The sequence below is a fragment of the Meriones unguiculatus genome, chromosome 1, assembly GCF_030254825.1.
Source record: "Meriones unguiculatus strain TT.TT164.6M chromosome 1, Bangor_MerUng_6.1, whole genome shotgun sequence".
Taxonomy (NCBI): domain Eukaryota; kingdom Metazoa; phylum Chordata; class Mammalia; order Rodentia; family Muridae; genus Meriones; species Meriones unguiculatus.
Window position 1 is genome coordinate 35677344 of NC_083349.1, and position 24155 is coordinate 35701498.

General features: G+C 43.2%; 1 protein-coding gene across 1 annotated transcript in view; it reads left to right on the forward strand.

The window, feature by feature from the left end:
- Trpm6 (transient receptor potential cation channel subfamily M member 6) overlaps positions 1-24155 on the forward strand; it is a 141322-nt gene that overhangs the window by 80905 nt on the left and 36262 nt on the right. The window contains exons 22-27 of the mRNA XM_021652914.2: positions 832-1006; positions 1208-1322; positions 3392-3585; positions 8060-8192; positions 18468-19615; positions 20552-20658. Of these exons, the coding sequence (XP_021508589.1) occupies positions 832-1006; positions 1208-1322; positions 3392-3585; positions 8060-8192; positions 18468-19615; positions 20552-20658 (1872 nt within the window). The remainder of the gene's footprint in view (positions 1-831; positions 1007-1207; positions 1323-3391; positions 3586-8059; positions 8193-18467; positions 19616-20551; positions 20659-24155) is intronic.

Here is a 24155-nt window from a genome sequence, read left to right on the forward strand (position 1 = left end):
ATAGCCACGCACTTAGCCCCTTCCAGGGCCTTCTATCACAGCGACCAGAGTAATAGCTAAAGTTCAGCTCAGGCAAAGTCATTGTTGCCACTCTTCAGCCCACTGGATAGGTGGATCTTACAGTCACCGCTTCATAACATAAGAAATGTGGCGAAAGTAGAAATGTTGGTGACCTCTGAGTCTGCCGCAGTGAATAAGGGGGTCAAGTTGATGTAGTTTAGAAGATGGAGGGAAACTGGAGTAATCAGTACCCAAGACATTCCACAATTCTGGGAGATAACTCTGGGATATGCTTTACCTTTTTACAATATGTTGTAAGCAATCTTTGATTTACTTGGTCAAAAGTTGGGCACTTGCCAGTTAACATGTGATTGCTGCTTACAGAAAGAGTCTCTGTTTCTACTTTCTGCAAGTCACATGCCCCCCATAGATGTCACTGACCTAAAGCACATACTATGTAGAATGGCGGTTCTCAACCCATGGGTTGCAACTCACAACAGGGGTCACATATCAGATATCCTGTACATCAGGCACTTACATTACGATTCATAACAGTAGCAAAATTACAGTTGTAAAGTAGCAACAAAATAATTTCATGGTTAGGGGTCACCACAACATAAGGAATTGTATCAAAGGGTTCATGATGGTAGGAGGGTTGAGAAGCATGGGTGTGGAGAAAAGAAAATAGCATAGCCAGAGAGAACTCAGCTGTTCTGCATTGAGCCATTTTAGCCACTGACCAGAGTAGCTAGCTAGCCCCTCCCGTGGTGGTGGTGATGACTGCTGGAGCCAGATTTGTGGTAAATTCTCGTTGTGCTGTGCTGTTTTCAGGCAGCAAACATGTTCTACATCGTGGTCATGATGGCCATCGTCCTGCTGAGCTTTGGCGTGTCGCGCAAAGCCATCCTCTCACCAAAGGAGCCTCCTTCCTGGCGCCTGGCTCGGGATATTGTATTTGAGCCCTATTGGATGATGTATGGAGAAGTCTATGCTTCAGCGATAGACGGTATGGAGGGAGTTTTGCCTTTATGCAAAGACAGAAGCCTGTAGATACCCAGAGTGAAAACAAATCTGAAAGGCACCTGAAAGAATCCTTTAAGTGTGGAAAGTTCGTAGCATTCTGTGAAGTTAAGGGGGCCAAATATTTGCACAGGGCCCTGGGGGCTGTGATTTAGCTTCATCTCACTCTTAAATTCTCCCTTTGTAGTTTGTTCAGGTGAAACTTCATGTCCTCCGGGTTCTTTCCTGACCCCGTTCCTGCAAGCTGTCTACCTCTTTGTGCAGTACATCATCATGGTGAACCTGTTGATCGCCTGCTTCAAGTGGGTATAACTGTGACCAAATGTGGTTATTCTATTTACCAAAATGGGGGAGCTGCCACCCTAAGGATATTTCCGTGCATGTTGAGTATGTGTGCCCCACGTTTCACTACTGTGGCTTCAAAGCAAGGACGTGAAACTATTGGTATGAAAGAAACCAACTCTTAGGCAGTGAAATAGCAACCGTGAGAGGAGATCTGAGCTCATCCTTAGAGTCCTGCAGAACAAGGCTTGGAGCTCATGGTCCACGGAGGGTTCCGTGTGTACTTTTCCCACAAGCCCCCTGCCTGTCCCATTTTCTTTTCTCTCGCAATTAGCTGCTTCTTCTCCCTCTCCCTTTCTGGCTCAACTTCTCCATTTCACACTAAAAATGTCTTGGGCCTAGACCTCTGACCTTGTCCTTTATCTGTACTTTTTCATGCTCTTGTTCTTATTCTGTCTGGGAAGTCCTATTTCAGTGGTTTGCGTCACTGACTTACAGGCTTATGATTCCCTGATCCTCCTAGTGACAAACTCTTGAACCCCTCTCTTTCCCAAAATAGACCTATTCCATTTCCAATTTTTCCTAAATCCATAGGGAAGAACAAGAGCCTTTCGGGAAAGTTCTCCCCTCTCTTTCCTTCCCCTTCCCTTCCCTTTCCTCCCCTCCCCTCCTCTCTCCTCTCTTTTTCTCTCCTCTCCCCTCTTCCGCTCTGCTCTCCTCTCTTCTCCTCTCTATTCTTTCTTCTCCTTCCCCTGCCCCCTTTCCTTCCTTCCCTTCCCCATACTCCCCCTAGTCTCAATATAAAGACCAACATTTTGAGGAACAAACAAGCATGGCAATTGCAGATCTGATTACTTACATCTAGGAGGCCCTTAGGAGATAAAGTTCTTTCACATTTAAGGCTCTGAAATACTTTGTGAATGCCGCCACCTGCTGGTGGGCAGGTGAAGTCATCTGTGAACTGAAGACAGGCAATTGAGACTAACCTTTGAGAATTTGCAACACAGTTTCCTATTTGATGGTGTTACTACAGAGTCCAAGGGTGTGCATGACCTCAGTGCCCAGGTGATGCTGGGATAGAGCCCAATAGTGTCCATGTCCCTATGGGCTCAGCTCATGTTGACACTGTGAGCTCAGGGATCACATCCTGAGAAACGGGCTGTCAATCATCCGCCTCACAGCCCCGGGGACACACCCCTCCCAGTCTTACCCTGACCTGGTTCTTTCAAGGAACCATGGCTCCTTCTCCCTATCGCTGTCCAGGTTTTGTCTGTCAAAATTTGTCTCAAATTCTACTCTTACTCTGCCATTTTTTTTTTCCTCTGAAGAAACTTACTTAAAAAAAAAAAAAAAAGCTAAGCAGAATGTTGCCATGGGTATTCCACTGGACCCATTATGTATTGCGTGTTAAATATATAAACAGTTTAGGGCAGTATGTTGTTTTGAAGAACTCTGCCACCTGCTTACATTTCCATTTGGAGTTCTTTAATGTGAGTGTTTATTGGCTTCCTTTAAGATGGATGTAATTTAAGAGAAAATCCAGAGTGAGCACCAGTAGGGGCTACTTTTGCTATAAAGGTAGCTTGAATAATTTATCAAGTTCCCCTTGGAAGCTCTGCGTATTGGCTTATTTAAGGAGGAATCGATTCTCCTCGCGTATGTCTTCCTCATTCGTATGATTCTGTTGAAACCTTTTGGCTAGAGTTATTCGGGCAGTTCTTGCTTTTGGCCTGTCTTTCTAAGTTCAATAGCGCAGAGGAACATCACACTTGTTCGTGGGGAAGGTTGGGTTATATTCTGAAAAAGAGCTTCATATGTGAGCAGCAAAGGTGACTTATAGACAGCACTGAGTGCAACAGGGCACTTTTTGTTCCTGCCTAGAACGCTGCCAGTTTTCTAATCTCTTGATTTCAATGTCTGCATTTTGTTCATTGTGCCAACGAATATATATATAATTGTAAGTGAATAATAGTTATTGGCTGTCTGCTGCTGATTATCTGTTAACTAATCAGAAAGTTTGGAAGAGAGAGTCTGTTACACTTCAAGGTCCCATATTAAAACGTTGTCGCCCTCTTTCTTCAACCTCCAGCAACATTTACTTAGATATAAAATCCATCTCAAATAAGCTCTGGAAATACAACCGCTATCGCTACATCATGACCTATCACCAGAAGCCCTGGCTGCCGCCGCCTTTCACCCTGCTGAATCACATGTGCCTGCTCCTCCGAGGGCTGTGCTGCCGACCAGCGCCGCATGACCAGGAAGAGGGTGATGTCGGGCTAAGTAAGTGTCTATGGTGGAACAGAAGGAAGGGAGCAAACAAGGGGCAGAGACGCTGGGACTGAGGAGGGAGGGGAATGAAGGGTGGAGACAGTGCAGGTGGGTAACTACGGTGTGGGCACAGCGTGAAGGTCCTGAGAAGGCACTGGCTGCAGACCTTTGACCTTGCCTGGGGTCTCATGATTATTTTTGCCTCTGTTAAAGTGAGAGGCAGGAGAGACAGCGTCTTTGCTTGGATGTGTGAAGGCTTTGGACCTTCTAGAAAACCTGGGTTTTCTCTGCTGACCTAGGAACTCCTCTGATGATGTCTTAGAGAGTAGTCATCTGGCCTGTACTTACTGCCCTGTTGTATAGAAAGGTGATTCAAAAGGGCTGGGATGCAGGGAAACAGAAAATCGAGCTTTGCCTAGCAGATCAGCCAGCATCACTCTGCGAATTCTGAAAGCTCTTTTTTTCTAACCACCTGAGAGGGGATGAGGGTCTGGAAAGAATGTTTCTTATTTTTCGCAACGCCATTGTGAAGTGCAGATACAATAAGGGTATTTTATTTTCGTTTCGTTTTGTTTAAATCAGGATGCATACATTTTTTTTTCCAGGTGTGACCCTGGGTATGTAGGTCTATAAAAGAGGCAGAAGAATTTGCTGATAACAAATCACCAAGACACATATTTAAAAACAGCTCTGGGAGTGGCTGTAGGGAGCTTTGAATCATGGCAGGCCTGGACTACATAGCAAGATGCTGTCTCAAACAAACAAACAAACAAACAAACAAACAAACACGAAGGCACGACTGAAGTTAAGATGGAGGCACAAGCTTTATATTTTCTGCTTCTGGCAGAGAGCTGATCCTGGCTCTCACTGGACAGCTACGTGACTCCAGGACAGTTTGTGACCCAGAAAAGGCCCCAGGGCTAACTTGGGCTCACCCTTAGACTTACAGGATGATTTTCACAGAAGACTCAAACATTGTTATCATTATTATTAATTTGCTTATGTTTTATGTGTATAAGTGTTATGATTATATGTACATCTTGAAGAAACTCTGGCTAGCTCAAGTGTGGCAAGCAGGCCTTGCCCTTCTCCCCCATTCCCTCTGCCTTGATATATATATATAAAAAAAAGAAAAACAACAAAACAAAAAACAAAAAATCATTAGCTACATTGCTAAGGCTGGCCACCAAGGTCTCTTCCCTCATTTGGCCACTTCCTACTCCTGAGACTGACTACCAAGGTCCAACTATCAAAGTATTGAAGTCAAGAAGTCAAAAGCTCCCTTGACTCACCTAATTAACATGCCCAATTTAACACCTCATCCCAACATCTGTACCTTTATAAGCTTGCATTTGCCTATAGGCCACATCTGTTTCCTCTCTATCCAGAGGCAGTTTTTTTTTTGTCCCAATTTGGGACAAATATCCCTCCTCCCTCTTCCATGTTCCCTTTTCTTTCTTCCACATCTTCCATCTCCTATCTTTGTCTCTGATTCCCTGCCTTCTGTCCCTTTGGGGCAAATGAATCTTCTTTGCACTAAGAACTTGATCTTGGGGAGGGGTGTCCTAAGCTGATACTTTTCCTTTTACATCTGAACATCACTTGAATGCATGGCTCAAAAGTTTTCTTTCCTCCAAGGCAAGTAAGTTCACCCCAGCTCTAGTACAATCTCCTCTTTCCACGCCTTTAGACATAGAGTTGACAACTTGTGGGGCAGCAGTGCCACCTTGTGGCTATTCTCAAGAACTCCATACGCCTAGCTGAACCAGTGGCTAGACTCGCCTTATGAATTTGGGGTAGATTTGCTGCTGGTGTAGATACTGGCCCTGAAAAGCTTCATGCTATAGGACACCAGAGGTGACCATTTTTTTAATGTCTAAAACATTCTCCTACACCACATAAGTCACAAAATATTGTGTGCTTCAGCTGTAAGCATATTTTTTATAGCTAGGCACATTTTCAATTTAAAACTAATTTCTCATTGCTCATTGAATTGGAAAACAATGAAACTATTGCACTATTAATAAATGCGGACTAATATTTAATTTTCTTTTGACTTAAGTGAAGACACTCATGGAAGATCTTTCCAATTCTGTCCCCTTAGCAAAGTCACGTCCTCTTGATATTTCCCAAGTAGTAGAAACACACTTACTTGCCGGAAACCGTGGCACACTGTATCAACCCGAAAGCTGAGGTTTGGTGAAGGCCTGCAGCGGCCTCGGCAGCCCAGGGTGAGGTGTCCTTAGTGAGTTAATTACAGGAAAGGGTGCAGTGCTGACTGGCCGTTGGCTGGTACTTTTCGGGGAATGACTTAGTCTATCCATGCACAGCCCCACAAGGCAGGACATGGTCACACTGGCTGCAGCAGCAGCCTCTACCCTCCCAACAACCTGCTTTTCACCCATAGGTTATTTATTGTTCTTTCAGTAGCTAAAGCAGTTGACACACAGAGAGAGAGAGAGAGGAAAAAAAAGAAAAGACAACGATGTTCTTTCTCCAGCTGTACGTGAGTACAGAGAATTTTGACTAACACAGAAAAGCATCGCACACCATGAACATGTTGAAAAGAAATCTTCTGCCTGTTCTCTGTATTCGCCATTCTTTAAAAAAAGAGGGAGAGAGCATCATCTACTATCTGTAGATGTTTGTACGTACTGCTTTTCCTACAAGCACAGTGAAATAAGTGTGACAAGTCTATCACATAAGCTACCACTTGCTGTTTTCAGTAGACGTGGGAGAAGAACCATTTAGGCCTATCACACTATCACAAAATACCTGAGGCTTGCTACCTATTAAAAGATATTTACAACCGACCTTTCAATAACCAAGTTTTAATTTTTAAAATTAGAACCAACTTTTACATTTATATGACAGTTTCGCTTTTGAAGATTTGCAATCATTAAAACCAAAACAAGATTCTAAGGCTATGCCAGGCATTGGACACACACACAACTGTGATCCCAGACATGGGAGCTGGAGGGAAAGGTCTCTGCGGGTTTGAGGCCAGGCTGAGCTACACAGTGAGACTTTTATTTTTAAAATGTGTAATCAAACAAATTTAAAACAGAAAAAGAAGAGGAGGCAAAAAACTCTCAAATACCAATGATATGGCCTAGAAATTTGAGCTAGAGTGATAGCTCAGTCTATAAAATACTTGATAAAAAAGCATAAGGACCTGAGTTTGAGTCTCAGACCCCACCTAAAATGGCTTGGTGTGTTGGCATGTTCTTTTAATCCTAGCACTGAGGAGGCAGAGAAAGTCCTATCTATTAGACTCTTGCTCTTCAGCCCAGACTAACTGGTGTGTTCCACGTTAGTGAGAGCTCCTGACTTTAGAAACACCACCAGAAGGTTGACCTCTGGCCTCTACATGCATGTGAACACACGTGCCTTCCCGTATGTTCACCCTCCCCACGAACACACAGGCACACAAACACGCGCAGGAAAAGTTAGGCACATAATGAGTACACAGAATGCGTGCACAGACAATATTATATTATATCACTTAGAGCCATAAAACACACAAAAATTATGATCACAGAGCACAGGCAGTGGTACCACTTGTAGTCAAGATAAATACAAGGACACAGCATTAAACTGCAGCTGCATTACAGTAGTGTAGCCGCCCTGGGGCACTTCGTGGTCACCTTCTCTGGCTGCCTCCCGGGCTAGCGTTCATCAGCTTAGCACGCTCTGTGATGCTCATCACCGTGTGAGCAGTTGTCAGCCTCCCCAGGGCTGGGCATAAAGAATGCACCACCCTGACCCTGGTTTACCTCATGCGGGTTCTGGAAACCAAACCCTTGTCCTCTGGTGCACATGCCAAGTGCATTGTAGACTGAACTATCACCCCAGCCCCTCTTTTCGTAATTTTACAAAGTTAAAAAGTGACTTCTCATAATTTCATCATCTGCAATACATTTATCATGCGAAGACATCTCGATCCCCCATGTTATGGCCTCAGTGTCTACCCAGTGTAGATTTCTGGGAGACCAAATTTACCATGCAGATTTTTGACAGTGAGCACTGTCAGTGTCTGCAGCTCTATCATCCAAAGAGCTACTGTATTTGGAGGCTGGGGTTCCAAGACGGTAGGCTCCTTCTGGTCAGCCTCTGGCCAAGGCCTCCTAGACGCACTACAACATTGTGGATGGGATCCTGTGGTGCAAATGACTGAGGCAGGGAAGTGGAGAGATGAGGTGGGGAAGGAGAGAGGGAGAGAATGGAGAACGCTGCATAGAAAAATAGGAGGCAAGAAAGCTGGAGAGCTACGAGTGGCTAGCTTGATGTGACCTGTCTATTAATATGATCCTGAGGTAGTCCCCATGATCTAGTTTTCATCCAAGATTCCACCACCTAGGCCTCATCTGTGGACCAAAGCTTCTAGCACATGGACAACTGGAAACACAGTCCACATTGGTAAATAGCACAGTTTGTATTAATTCCCTAAGAACGGCCTTTATATCTGATATGCTTATTTCCACAGAACTCTACCTCACAAAGGATGACCTGAAAAAGCTTCATGATTTCGAGGAGCAGTGTGTGGAGAAATATTTCCATGAGAAGACGGAAGGTCTGAATTGTAGTTTTGAGGAACAAATCCGAGTGACGTCAGAAAGGTAAAGTATATCTCTTTAATTCCCCAAACTCCTACCAAATGATGGTTGTCCTAGGATGTCTAAAAGAATACAAAGACTCACTTTCAAAGCCCAGAGGTATGAATTCTGCGCAACTTGAAGCATGCATTGCAATATGATTTATGTATTCAGTATTTTTATTGGACATTGGTATGTTTTAGATAGTCTTCACATTGCCAAGGGTAAGTGGAGACAAAAGTTCTGTCTGATAGACTTACATTCCAGTGTTTGCATGTGGAAGGGTGAAGGGAAATGAAGGAGAAAAGACAAGATAATCAAGGAAGCAGACGCAGAGAGCATACACGTTAATGTTGATCAGTAAAAAAAAAAAAAAAAAAAAAAAAAGCTATGAAAAACTGGTTGTAGTGGCGCACACCTTTAATCCCAGCACTCAGGAGGCAGAGGCAAGTGAACCTCTGAGTTTGAGTTCAGCCTGGTCGAGAGAGTGAGTTTCAGGACACCCTTGGCTACAAAATGACACCCTGTCTTAAAAAATATGTATATAATTAAACAAAGCAAAAAGCCATGAAGAAAGTGATTCAGTAGCTTAAGGAAAAAGAAAAGGTAGAGAAGAGGTGGTTGGAACTGTCCTCCTTCACACAGCTTGGTGCAGGAAGTTTGCTGGGAGGCTTTCGGAGAGGTGAGACCTCAAGTTGACGAGGAAGGTAGGACGCGGGGCCACATGGTGGAATGATGTCACACCCACAGTCACTGCAGGTCTCGCGCTGGTCCAGCAGCAGCTGCAGACAGAGCAGAGGGAGAGCAGCAGCTGGCTGAAGGGGTGGGCTTAGGTAGCACGGCCTGGCCAGCTGGGTGGTGGGGGTGGAGACAACTTCACTTCGAAGGAGAGAGAACAGGGGAGCATGAGTCAGCAGCAACAGACTGCTTAGGTAAGCGGGTGATGGGGCACGGGGACATGATGAACCACTATCGTTGCGTATAGAGATGGCAAAATAAATTTGCGTGGTTCTGGAAATGATCTCATGTTTTTGTTTTTGTTTTGGCCAGAAGTCAGGATAGAATACGGGCAGTGGACAAGCTGAGAAGGGTAGGGCCCTGAGTGCCGCAGCTTGAGGTACAGCTGTGGCGAGGCTGCCTGTGGTTCTTGAACTTTCCGGAAGGGGGCGGTGTAGGAAGACCATTCAGAGGTTTGAGCAAAGAGGCCAGATGTGTTGGAAACTCAGTGGACCTGTTACTATAATAACTACACGTGTTTGACAGTGTGTTAAAGTGTGGAAGTGTGCACATGGCTTTTTGGACTTTCAAAAACACAATTGTTCTTGCAAGTAGAAGCAAAGTGACACAAGTTAAATATATCCCTTCACTTCTGGATATGCATGAGACTGACTATAGGCTATTTAATCTAACTCTGTGTTTCCATGCCCCCAAATCAGATAGACAGATGTGAGTCCTTAAACACAACTTCACTTAAAATAGACCTACAATAGGACCTTTCTTACAGTAGCCATCGTATTTATGTATTCCGTACTTTTCTGTTGATGATAGACTTGTGTAAATATGTGTTTATGTAGCTGGTTGAACTTCAGATCAAATTTAGGGTTGAGAAAATGCTGAATATCAGATGATGATCGTGGAACCATAAAATTGCAATTTATGTCAAAAATCTCTCTTTCTCCCATTGCCATTTCACCTTCTTCTCTCCTGCATTTTCTGTCTCTTGACAGCTGTGGGCTGCCGGGCTCTGGGCTTCATGTGATGTGTGTGCTCCTCTTAGCAGCTGGCAGAGCCAGGACTTGGTTCTGTTTCTACCCCTTTAACTAGACGCTCTTGGGAAAACGTTATCAAACTGCTTTGAAGCTTAGTTTTCTTATTTGTGGCATAGACGTGAAGATGATGGGCCAACCCTCGTAGATCTGTGTGGATCAATGTGCATGACAGGGATGAGCCACGCATTGATAGGTAGAAAGATACAATGAAACTCACTTGTAAAAAACTGATCACAAATACTGGGAGTAAAATTTCTTTTGAGATACTGTATTGTTACTTCTCATTGCAGTGACAAAGTACCTAAGAAGAAGCCATTTACTAGATGAAGGATTTATTTCAGCTCACACTTTGAGGGTATAATCCATCACAGGAGGGAAAACATGGCAACAAGAGAGTGAGTGAGGCAGGTAGTCATGAGGAATCCAGTCAGAAGCAGAAAGAGATGGATGCTGGCATACAACTTGGTCTCTTCTTTTTAGTTCAGCCTGGGGCCTCCACCCGCGCAATGGTGCCACCAACATTCATGATTTACCTTCTATAACTAAAACTCTCTGGAAACATTCTCATGGTTAAACCAAGAGACATTGTTTCCAAGGTAATTCTAAATTCCACAAAATTGACGGTGAGCATTGATCATCATAATTACAAATTTCCCTTAACACCTAGAAGGAGACAAAATAAGGCCAGAGCATCTCCCACAGAAATTATGAACTGAGGCGAGGTTGGGGAGAGACGCTCACTCTCCTTGTGCTAAGGGAGGAGTCTATGTGCTCTGTGATATAGGCAGGCTTGCAGCTTGGTAGATTTGAGTTTGAATTTGAGGGGTCTGTTGGGGATCAGGGATCCCAGATGAGGGAAGGAGTGCAACCCAAACTGTGGCAGAGGGATGGAATAAATGCCTCTCAGACACTCATAGGTGAAGCCACCAGGGAAAGATGGCACCACCAAGAGATGCCGTACAGAGGTGTGGAGAAAGCAGCAAGGCTCATATTTGTTGACCATGGGATTCTTTTTGACACAGTTAGCCACAGATGTCTTTGAGTTTTTTTTTTTTGGGGGGGGTTGGTGAATCTGAAACCCCAGGTCAACTTAGAACTGGAGCCGGAGATGCCTTCCAATTAAGAGTGTCTGTGGGAGTGAGCTGCCACTTCCGGCAGAGAATGTGACAGAGACTAGAAGTAGAATGAAGGCAGCCAGTGTCAACATCTGTAAAATGGACAGGAAAAGAGTGACCTATGGAAAAGACTGGAAAGGCGAGGCGCTTTCCAGGGAGTGCAAGTGTGGTGTGCAGAGGGTTGTAATCGGGAGCCAGGCCATACTGAGTGAGAACCTGGGTGCCAGGAATTATAGCAAGTACAGCAGTGGAGATGGTCCCAACACCTTCAGTATGCTCACTCTCATGCATCATCTGTCTCTCGATGTAAGAACCCAAGAGCCGGCGATTTGGAAGGACATGCTTCAGTGGTGATGCTCCTAATGTGTTCAGTCCCTTAATCCTCATGTGGCACTTCGTTTTTCTTAGACCTGAGGGAAGGATGGACGTTTAGTGATTATATGACTCCTGAACAATATGAATGACTTCCAAGGGGTTTTGAACTTGGCTCTGAATTTCTAATAAAACTTCTTCCAACCATCATATGTTTTTTACTAGAGTGAGCCTCAGTGGCAATGACATTATATTTGCCGTCATTGTGGAGGCCATTTTTTGGGAGCTCATAAATGAGGGGTGCTAGGGAGGTAACTGAAACAATGATCTTAATAGGTCATATAAGGAGATCTTAGGAGCCATCCATGTTTACCTACCTCCAAAGAAGGCATTCTCTACCTTCTAGAAAGACATGACGTTGGGGTGTGGACCGAGGGCAGGTGCTGAGGCCTGTTAAGTATTGACACCTGCTTCTGCTGTGATCCCAGCAGCGCCTGCCGGATGCCCTCTCTCTCCCATCTGTAGAGTAGGATGCTTGAGGTATCTTTTCTCTTTCACTACATTGGCTGCACTATGTAGGCTTATATTTTTCAAACACCTACTTTATTTAAGGTTCTTAAAGGCCTTTACCTCCCTTCCTAGCCCCAGACCTTACATAGGGGAAGGGGCTGTAGACCTCTTTTCTGTACTTCCTGCCGATTAGTGTGGATGAGCCCTTAGGGGATTACCAGACTCGGTCATTAGGATATCAGCAGGCTAGTCAAACAGCCAAGCAGCAGCAGCGGAAGGAAGTGGCCCAAATGGCATGAGTCCACCGGAACGGAAAAACTCCGCCAAAGCAGCCCGAGCAGTTCTCTGGGCCGTTTCTCTCAGGGAAGACCGGCAAAGGATGCGAACCCGTTGAAAAAAAGTAGTAACGCAAAAGCAAAATGATGCAGAAGGTGACGTCTCACCGTCTGTGGGTTTCTGTATATCCTTCTCAGGATCCCCACAAGGATGCTTTGCAGCTCACAAAAACCATGCCCCTCGCACGAGGGAGGTCTCAGCTGACCAACAACACGTGCCTTTTCACAGGGGCTGTTTTCCCACATCCCACACTTCCGATCCAAACCAAAAAAAAATCATCATCACACGACACAACTCAGTTTCCAAAGAACCCGAAACTTCCGCTTCAGCACTGTGTTTGGGGAATGCCATGGTTTCCACGATTTGCAGAAGCTTCAGGACGGTGCGTGCTTTGACTCCACTGCGCGGCTCTAACTTCAGCCAATCCACGCCTGGCTGAGGCTTTACTGAACAGCATCCGGAGCAGCACTCAGGGCTTGTCATTCATGCAGGATTCCCCAGGCAAACTTGCTTTGAGCAAGACTGGCTGCAGTGGTGGGCTAGATGTCGGCTGTGTGGCTGGACGCCCAGCCAGGTGACATTGGCTGTGTGACCTAACCCCTTTTCTGTGAGGGGAATGGTAGTCATGCCTACCTCAGAGGTGTGAGGTAATGAAAAAAAAAAAAGAGAGAGAGAGTATGAATAGAACCTTCAGGTATTGCTTTGCTCATAGTGAGTGCTGCATGGATAGGACTGTCAGGCTGATTATAACTATGCTTCTTATTATCTCATTTTTGAGAATCTTGGCTAATGGCCCACAGGTAAAAACAGTCACAAGGCCCTCTTTCCTCCACTCAGACCTTGCATGCAGGAAACTGCAATAGTAGGGATTTGTTTTATGTGTCAGAATGACTGAGTAGCTACCTTGGATTAATGCAGCCACTGGTCTAGGAATATAATTAAAATATGCTTCACAGGACACCGGGTTTTAGAAAATGAGTGCCTGTAAAAAGCAAGAGGGCCCATTTCAGGCGACCAGGTTATTTGCCTAACAGGTCTCTATTGTAGCACGCCACCTGTTGCTGTGAATGGTGGCTGGATTCTATTGTATCCACTCGATGTGTCTGTAGCTAATGGAACTTAATGAGTCTCCATTACCGCTGCTCAGGCCGTACTGTTTTTGAATTAGATGAAACAGGGCCCTGGATGGAGACGTTCCAATTAAGCATATTTGGAAGGGAATACACACACACTTTGTGCTCTTTCCCACATTGTCCTTGCCAGTTCCAACTTCGTAGGTTTCAGAAGGTCAGCAGGCATGCTTTAAGCCCCTGGTGAGTTACAGAAGTTGGATTTTATATAAAATTAGCCAGAAAAGGCTCTGTTCGTATAGAACACAATGAAAACGAAAAACACTGCCTGCTTTATTTATTAACTTCCTCTCTCCATCGGTTTCAGATAGAAGGGGTGGGAGGTCGTGCGAGTCCTGGGGTTTAGATGTGTTCTAGAGGCAGGAAACTGAACGCTGTTTTGGGACGTGCGGGCTAAAAGTGAGCACCCCTCTCTCAGTTGAGGAACCGCCTTTTCCCAGGCCCTAGCAAGAATGGGAGTATTTTTCATGACTGCAGACGAGCATATCAGCTCTGAAATCACTGCTTAGATCTCCTCCCTTGCTGTTTTTCAGTGTGATCTCATTTTTAAAGACTTTCTGTTTTATGTGCATACATGCTTTGTCTGCATGTATGTGTGTACAGCTCACGTGTGTCGGTGTTCACAGAGGTCAGAAGAGGGCACTGGATCACCTGGAACTGGAGTTACAGAGCTGTGAGCTGCCGTGTGGGTGCTGGGAATTGAACCTGGGTCCTCTCTGGAAGAGCAGCCAGTGTTCTTAAGCACAGAGATATCTCTCCAGCTTCCCCCGAAGGATTCTTTATCTAATATTATAGTTTTTATTTCTTTACTTAGAAAAAGATATACAAAAAATGTAAAAAACCAAGACACCCACAGCCATATACCTACCAGCAGAAATAACCAAAGAAAATAACAACCAATAATGTAATTATTACTTTTAATGATTGAATATAATTCTATCTCCTCTCATAAGTAATATTTATCATTTTAACATAGTGACACTACAGCTTCTTCAGATGTCGTAAACAGTTTTAAAAATGTTATAATTAGAGGAAATCATTACTACCTCACTTTCATCTCTAATGACCTAATGAGCTTCTCTACTTTGCTATTTTTCCTTACTTTTTGTATTTTCTATTTGGGGAATTATCTCTTCAGGCCACTTGGAATCTCATCTTTATTCCTTAATGATTTACAAAAGCTTTTTTTTTTGTTTATTAGGGGATATAAATGTTAGAATACGAATTTCCCAATTTTTACTGATAGAGAGTTCATTGGGGGCTTATGGTTTCAGAAGGAAAGGTCGCACACATCATGGCAAGGAGCCTGGCAGCAGGCAGTCAGGCGTTTCATTAGAGCAATAGCTGAGAGCTTGCATGGTTATCCACAAGTAGATGTGTGTGTGTGTGTGTGTGTGTGTGTGTGTGTGTGCGTGTGTGAGGGAGAGAGAGAGAAAACAAATTAGAAAATGGCACAGGCTTTTGAAATCTCCTCCAGGACCATATCTCTAATCCCTCCCAAACAATTCCACCAACTAGGGAGCAAGTATTAAAATATATGAACCTATGAGAGCCATTTTAAAGTCAACCACCACATTGTACTCCCTGGCCTCCATAGGCTTGTTGCCATGATATAATGCAAAATGAATTCAGTCTAATTCCCAAAGTCCCCAAAATTTTTCACAGTCTCAACAAGTTCTAAAGTCCAGTTTTTTTTGTGATACTCAAGACAGTCTGTTAACTGTAACTCTTGTAAAGTCAAAAAGCAAATTATTAAGCAGAAAGACATACATAGTATATACTCACTTATAAGTGGATATTAGACAAATAATATAGGATAAACATACTAAAATCTGTACACCTAAAGAAGCTAAACAAGAAGGAGGACCCTGGCTAAGATGATCAATTGTCACTCAGACAGACAAACAGGATGAACTTTGGAAGAAGGAGAAACAGGAAACAGTACAGGAGCCTACCACAGAGAGCCTCTGAAAGACTCTACCCAGCAGGGTATCAAAGCAGATGCTGAGACTCATAGCCAAACTTTGGGTAGAATGCAGAAATCTTAAGAAAGAAGGGGGAGATAGTAAGACCTGGAGGGGACAAGAGTTCCACAAGGAGAGCAACAGAAACAAAAAATCTGGGCCCAGGGGTCTTGGGTCTTTTCTGACACTGATACTCCAACCAAGGACCGTTCATGCATATAATGTAGAACCCCTGCACAGATGTAGCTCATGGCAGCTCAGTGTCCAAATGGGTTCCTTAGTAAGGGGAACAGGGACTGTCTCTGACATCAACTCAGTGGCCTGCTTTTTGATCACCTCCCCCTAATGGGGGAGCAGCCTTACCAGGCCACAGAGGAGGATAATGCAGCCAATCCTGATGAGACCTGATAGCCTAGGGTCAAATGAAAGGGGAGGAGGACCTCCCCTACCAATGGACTTAGAGGAGAATGGAAGGAGATCAGGGAGGGTGGGGTCAGGAGGGAATGAGGGAGGGGGCTACAGCTGGGATACAAAACAAATAACCTGTAATTAATATAAAAAATAAAAATAAAAAAAACAAAAACAAAAAACCAAAAAAACAAATTATATACTTCCAACATACAATGCAGAAACAGAAGGGTCAAAGGCTCTGCCATGGCTGACATTAGAATTACTGTCTGGTATGTGCTAAAAAATGAGAATGGGAACCAGTCACTTACCTCATCTTGAGTCCTTTTGTTTTCCTTGCATTTTTTTTTTGAGTACAGCTAGATTATCTTTAAGATGCCTGAGTAGTTTTCATAGAGGCAGCATTTTTTTCTTAAACCCATACAATAACCTCCTTGTTCTGCATAAAGCAGGTTGAGTACCCTATCGTATTGTAGAACTATTTCAGCTAACGAATCTACTTCTTGATAGATCTGAGTCTATTTAGTTTCAAAAGATACCTTTTTGCTAATGAGCTTGGAGGCCAGCATGGTTCCTGGTATGCAAATTCGGACACTATAGGTAGCCATTTTATCTCTTTTGGGGAGAAAGGGAGTTTCCTTTGTTGAGGATAAGGGACAATGTACTCTCTTCTATAACCACTTCCTGCTGAAATCACTGTCATGGCCCGGGAAGTCTGGAATGCTAGTCAAAGGTCAGGAGGGATTCAGGCAATAGAGCATTTATAAGAAGCATATAGTTAACTGACTCGGCTGAAGAGACATGAAATGTTCACATTGGCTGGAAATCTATTGGGACAGATATAGACTAGGGATAGATGTTAAAGTTAAGGAACTTAAAGGTAATCTTACATTTGGGAGTTTCAGGCTCATGGTCCTGGTAGGTGCAGGAGGGGTGAAAGGTGGATCCAAGTCTTATGATTTCCTTGACTCCCTGAAGTTTACATGAATTTTTTCGTTTACAAAAAAAGATAGAATGGGCTGGAGAGTTGGCTCAGCGGTTAAGAGCACTGGCTGTTCTTCCAAACGACCAGGTTTCAATTCCCAGCAGCCATATAATAGCTCACAGGTGTTTGTAATTCCAGTTTCAGTGGCTCTGACATCCCACACAGATATATATGCAGGCAGGACACTAATGTACATAAAATAAAAGTAAATAAATTATTAAAAAAAGACGTTTTAGAGATAATAACATTATCACTGTTTGTAATTTGCACTAAAATCTACATTTTAGAAAAAGCATCTAACAGGTGTCTGTAAAACAGCTGGAGTAGGCTCATGCCTTCAAGTCATAGCAAGAGTTTTGGGTGAAAAAGCATGCACATTCTTTTCTCTGTCGAGAGGGCCCAATATATTGATAGGACAGAGATGTTTTTAGACAAAGAAAATTTAGAATCTTGAGCTTGTGACTGTGATGTACTTTACCAGCTTATCAGAGCACCACTGATCAATGTTGAAACTCTGAACCTTTGAAATCAATAGCATAGAAAGGGAAAGAAATCTGAAACTTTTCTCATTTTTCACATATCTTAAATTGCTTCCTAGGCCAGGCATGGCGGCACATACATTTAATCCCAACAGGTGGATCTCTGTGAGTTTGAGGCCACCTGGTCTACAAAGTAAGTCCAGGACAGCCATGACTCTACTATACAGAGAAACCCAGCCTTAACACACCTCCCCCAAGTCACTTCCTTAGACCTCTAATTTGCATTCATATATCATAAAACACTGTTTTAGAGCCAGGAGATTTTTACATTGCATCAAGCTGATGATTAAAATTAACCATCACAGCTATCTATGCTCAGGTAACTACATTAGTTTCTTAGGGTTACCGTAGAAACGCCAGCCCAAACTTGATGTTTTTATGTCAGTAAAATTTGATTATGTCATGTTTCTGGAAACTAGGTGTCCAAAGTCAAGGCACAACAGGGCCGCACTCTCTCTGACATCTCTAGGAAATGTCCTTCCTTGCCTTGCTAGCGACTGATGGCTTGTAGGCCACTGTAGTTCTGTGCTTTTTGGCGTACCACTCTGGTCCCAAAGCCATCTTCTCTCAGTGTGTCTTTGTATCTTTATCCTTCTGTGTTTGCCTATGTGAAGGTTTTTCTTTTTTGAACCTTTATGGGACATCTTTAATATATATTTGTTAATATTTTTGAGATTATAATACAATTACACAATGTCCCCTTTCCTCCCTTCAATTATTTCCATGTACCTTCGTCCTCCACACCTGCTCTCTTTCAAATTTGTGTCTTTTTTTAATTTTATTCTTTTAAATGGACATGATGACATAGAATGGGGAAAGCGCAGGATGCTTCAACCTTAGACAAGGATTGTCCAGTAGAAGATATTCCAATGTTTGTCATGAAAATAAATGAATACGTTAGTGAGTAACAATGGGCTGATCCATCCGATAACCGCTGTGTTAACCTGTGGGCAGCTGGAGAGCTGGTCCTGGCGTTTAAGACAGACATGAGGGCTAGAAATACAGATTTATGATCTTTCTCCTTGGTGTGGTAGAGGAAAGACGGGAAGTGAAGATCACATGAGATTAGAATAGGTACTTTATTAGAGTCAGAAGAACATAGGAAGCAGGTTAGCTTCTGCAAACAGTGACTTGGCTGTCACTTATGGATAGAAGCACGGCTAGAAGGGAGCAACAACAATTCCCGCCGTATTAATGTGTTTATTGTTTTTCTTCCTATTTTCACCTCTAGGGTTTCAGAGATGTTCTTCCAACTGAAAGAAATGAACGAAAAGGTGTCTTTTATAAAGGACTCCTTATTATCCTTGGATAGCCAGGTGGGACACCTACAGGACCTCTCTGCCCTGACTGTTGACACCCTAAAGGTCCTTTCTGCTGTTGACACCTTGAAAGAAGATGAGATACTTTTGTCCAGCAGAAAGCATTCTGCTGGCAGAAAACATCCCCACAGCTGGACCAATGTCATCTGTGCAAATGTTCTAAGCAGCATGGGGAGCTGCGGAAAGAAGAAATTTCAGTACTATAGCATGCCCCCTTCTTTGCTGCGGAGTCTTGCTAGAAGCCAGCTTCCCCAACAAGTGCAGAGTGGTGCCCTTGTGGAGGTTACACACAGCAAGAGAGAGGACCCCCATGTAAGAGAAGACCAGGAGGAACAAGAAATGAAATCGAGGACAGTTACTTCCGGGATGTCCCATGTCAGACAAACACACTCCAAGTACGGCCAGTTTCTCCTGGTCCCATCTTCTGGCGAGCAAGTTCCTTTGTCTTTGAGGACATCCCCACCTCTTTTAAGATCATCTAAGGAGGCAGACATGGATGGCCTGGCACTGGAACATACACATCACACTGAGATCACTATCAACCTGCCTGGGCAGACCCCTGCTGCCTCCCACCAGGCATTGGTAGCAGAACACAAAGAGCAACACAAGGAAGTCACACAGATGCCAGCCAAACCTGAAAAGGCAGAACAAGATCCACTCATGTTCAGTGGCATACCTGCTCCTGTGTCAATAACCTCTCTTCCCTCCAGAGCTGTCAGTATGCAGGATGAAGGTGGATATTTGAACTGGGCATTTTCAGAAAGTGACGAAACTGATGTGTTTAGTTTTGGAAAAAAGTGGAAAACTTGCTTGCCCTCCACTGGCAGCAGTGACTCCATTCCAGATGGAGTCTGCTCTCAGCAGATTGGAGACGAGTCTGGACTGCACAGCTCAAAAAGGCTGGCCAACGGTGGTGAGTGCTCAGTGGGGGAAGGACCATGGACCCAACCGAGAAGATCCTTTTGGATCAATCCTCTCCGCAGAGACAGACCTCTCATTAAGAGCCACAGTTTAAGATTCCACAAGGAGGAGAGACTGAAGAAAAGCTGGAATAACAGTAGTAAGGAACAAATGTTTTAAATGTCTTTTTATTTTTTCCCCCCGGTCATATGATTTCTTATTTTTTCTTTTTAAAATTTTTATATAATATATTTTGATCATATTCTCTTCTCCTTCCCAACTCCTCATAGATTTTTCCTCACCTCCACAAATTCATGTTCTTTCTCTCTCTGAAGAAAATCCCAGCCTTGCAGAGGAAGAGGCTGGCAGGTCTCTGTGAGTTTGACCATTCACTGGTCTACAAAGCGAGTCCAGGACAGCCAGGGCTCTGTTACACTGAGAAACCCTGCCTCGAACCGCCCCCCCAACAAAAAAAACGGAACCAACCAACCAACCAACCAATCAACCAACCCAAGCCCCAAACAAAACACAAACTTAAAAAAAAATCATGGAATTTGGTTTGTGTTGGCCAACTATTCCTGAGCACGGGGCCTGCCTTGCCTGATGTCACTCCATTGGATAAAAGTGATTCCCCCCATCTCTCAGCAGCTATCAGTTGCAAATAGCTTCTTGTTTAGGGGGAGAACTTAGCGACTGCTTCCCCTTTTCCTTCCTGTCATTCCTGTCTTGCATGAACTTGTGCAGGGCCTGTGCATGCTGTCACAGTCCCTGTGAGTTCCTATGTGCATAAGCCCTGTTACGTCTAGAAAACGGCTTCCTTGGAGTCTCCCATCACCTCTGCCTATGAACAGTCATTCTCTCCACCTGTTTTCTGTGCTGATCCGCAAGCTTTGAGGGGAAGGGTGTGATAAAGATACCCATTTACGGCTAAGTAGGGAGCAAACATCTTTCCAAGTGTGGTCATTTGCATTGCTGCTGTTGTGAGAAGGTCTGTGGTTAAGGGCAGCCTCGTTCTTTTTCTCTCAGCCCCCTCTTTAAAACAAAATTGTCTCTGTAAACTGCCTTCAGCATTCTCATCACACCATGTTCCTTCCAGGCCTTTCAAAATCCTCAGAGACAGGTTCAGCATGGATCAAAGCAAAACTGCTAACCAAGAACAGGAGCCTGTCAAAGAAAAAGAAGACTCAGGGACTCCAGGTGCCCGTAAGTATCCTGCCTTTTGTACTTTCGGGTTTGGACAACTGAGTCAGTGGCCTCTCCCCTTGGCTTCTTTTGTGTCCACACAGTAACACCGCACGGGGAGGAGTGAAGGCACACTTTTTTACTTGTTTATCTGCTCACAATCTGAAAGCCATTAGCGGTTGGTTCCAGATTGGGCTAATCCAAGAAAGCCCGACCGAGAGCTTGTGTACAAGTCTTTCTATGAACATCTGTTTTCATTTCTCTTTGGCAAGTACTTGGGAGAGGTTGAGGAATGCCAGCATCCTGTGGCACATAACTGTCAAAGGTGCCACCGTGTGGCTTTCTGTGTCCACCTGTTGGTTATGAGTGTATGAGCTCTTCTGCTTCCATATCTGTCTGCATGATGCTCAGTCTTAATCTCAGATCCACTGGTGGCTCCGTAGTGTGCATCGTTGTGAGGTTAGTCAGTCCTGACTCGGGCTCTTAGGAGACTTTCCAGGCACTCATTGGAAGTATCTCTGGGTCTTCTGTAGAATGCAGAAATTGATTTGTTTGCTTGCTGTGAAGTTGTAGACACTCACTGTATGTCCCAGTCTTTCATGGCTGTTTTTGCAACCCTTTCTCCAAGCTTGTGTACTTCCTTATTGTCAAAACTGTTGTCAGGAGCGTGTAGACATGTTTTTAAAATTTTGATAAAATATTTGACTCTTTCCTTCTGTAGCTAAGGGTTCGCTTCCTTCCCCCTGCCCCCGCCCAACACAAGACTTTGAAACTAAGACTTTGTCTCTTGTTTTCTGATAAGATGTCAATACTTTGAATTTCTACATTAGCTCCGTAGTCCATTTTAAGGTAATTTTTGTATATAGGGCTAAGAAAGGATTGAATTTTCCCTTCCATATGGATATAAAAAAATCTATAGTTTTTGGTAAAAATGTGACTTCTTTTCTATTGAATTACCTTAACATTTGTCAAAAACTAATTGACTATACAGACACACAGTATGTGTGCCTCTATTTTTGTCTATCTCCATGCCAATACTAAATCTATCTCAACTACCGAAACTTTATAAGCTGTGAAATCATGCATAAAAGAAATCCTTCGTTTTTCAAGAAATGATTTGGCTATTTTATGTTCTTTGCATTTATATATATAAATTTAGTCTCAAATCTCTGTTTTTACACAGAAGCCTTCTGGGATTTGGAACAGGATTGCTCTGAATCTGCATGCCAGTTGTGGGAAAGCTGACATCTTACCCACGACTAGGTGTCTGATCCTTGGAAGTGCTATCTGTCTAGCTAGCAGGGTCTTTTTAACCTTTTCTTGGTAATTCTTTGTAACTTTTAGCATTCGAGTCTTAAATATCTCCTGTTACATGTGTATCTAAGTATTGAAAATATGTCTCAAAAATTTTAAAATTTATTGTAATTGTAGTTACTTTAAAACAGTAAATCTGTGATTGTGGTGTGTGTGCATATATATATATATATATGTCTGTGATTGCAGTGAACATATATATGTATGTATATAAAATCTTGGTCTTATATTTCACAATTTTGCCAAACTCACTTTTGCTTTAAAAAAGTTTTTGGCCAGGCATGGTGGCACATGTCTGTAATCTCAGTACTCGGGGAGGCAGAGGCAGGAGGATCCTTGTGAGTTTAAGACCAGCCTTGTCTACAAAGTGAGTCCAGGACAGCCAAGGCTACACAGAGAAACCTTGTCTAGAAAAAAAAGTGGTGTTTTTTTAAAATAATTTATTTAGAATGATTTATGTAAGTGATGATACTGACAGTACAGTTTTACTTCTTTCTTTTCAGTCTGGATATATTTCATTAATTTTTTTTTTTGCTTGATTACACTGGCTGGAATATCTAGTATCGTATTAAATATGAGTGATGAAAGCAGGCATCTTGCCAATTAAAACAAAACAAAACAAAACTGTAATGGAGGCAGAAAAAGCCCTTTTTCTTCTGTTGCTCCTGGCAGAATACGCTTTGTCTTTCATCATATGTTGGATTTTTTTTAAATTTTGTTAATTAATATTATAGTGTCAGAGTTAATGTTCTGAGCATTAAACCAGCATGTCCTAGTTTACTGGTATAAACTCCTCTTGTCCACTTATGTATGTTTACATATGATATTAATTTTGCACCCGTGTTCCTGGGACACTATCTTTAGTTGCTTCACTGGTGTAGTTTTGGTTTGGGTGTCAGAATTATCCCGAAATCATTGACCACGTTAGACAGGTCTTCAGCTTTCATTGTTGAGTTTGTGAAAAGGTGATAACTGTTTGACATTACATATTCAGTTGGATTATCCAATCAAACCATCCTCCTGGGAAAGTTTTTAACAACATGTTAAGCAGTCTGTAACAGTCATAAGGCTATTTAGATTATCAAATTCCTAAGCTGGCTTTGTCTGTTTCTGTATTTAAAGGCTTTTCCCACTTCATTTAATGTTTCCTGTTCATTTCTACACCTTGGTAACTTGGGTCATCTCTCTCTTTTGGTTAGCTGGGTCAAGGGTCTGTGGATCTTATCAGTTGGCATGCTGTTCTCTTTAATAGTCCTTCTCTCCCCTCCCCCCCATCCAGGCTTTGTCTTTGGGGCAGGCTATGTTGCCCTGGCTAGCCTGGATCGCATGTTCCTCTCACATAACTGACCCAGAAGCTGTGGTTACAGGTGTGTCCCACCAGCCTTATTGTAATAATCTCTTGTTATTATTTTACCACTGCATGTAGGGTCTCTTTCATTCTGAACATTTGGAGTTTTATATTTTCTTTCTTTTTATTTTATGCCCAGCCTGGCTATAGGTTTTTTTGTTTTCTTTTTAAATTTTTATTTATTTATTTATTTTTATTAATTACAGTTAATTCACTTTGAATCCCAACTGTAGCCCCCTCCCTTGTCCCCTCCCAATCTTACCCTCCTTCCCTCATCTGCTTTGGTGCCCCTTCCCCAGTCCATTGATAGGGGAAGTCCTCCTCCCCTTCCATCTGACCCTAGTCTATCAGGTCTCATTAGAAATGACTGCATTGTCTTCCTCTGTGGCCTAGTAAGGCTCCCCATCAGGGGGAGGTGATCAAACAGCCAGCCACTGAGTTCATGTCAGAGACAGTCCCTGTTCCCCTTACCAGGCTGGCTGTAGGTTTTTGTCTGTTTGGTTGATTTCTCTTTTTTTGAAAACCAACTCAATTTTACTGATTTACCCCAGAAATCAATTCTGTTTTCTTTGTTTAATTTGCTTTGAGTTTGATTTGATTTTGTCTGTCTGGTTTAAGTTAGAAAAATTTCCTGATGATTTGGGAGTTTCCATTTTTTAAAAAAAAATAATATTTTAATTTACTCATTGAGAATTTTATACATGTAAATATTGCTTCTCTTAGTTTTTTTTTCTTTCTTTCTTTCTTTCTTTATTTATTTTTTATCAGTTACATTTTATTAACTCTGTATCCCAGCCGTGTCCCGATCCCTCATTCCCTCCCACTCCCTCCCTCCCTCCCTCCCTCATCTCCACCG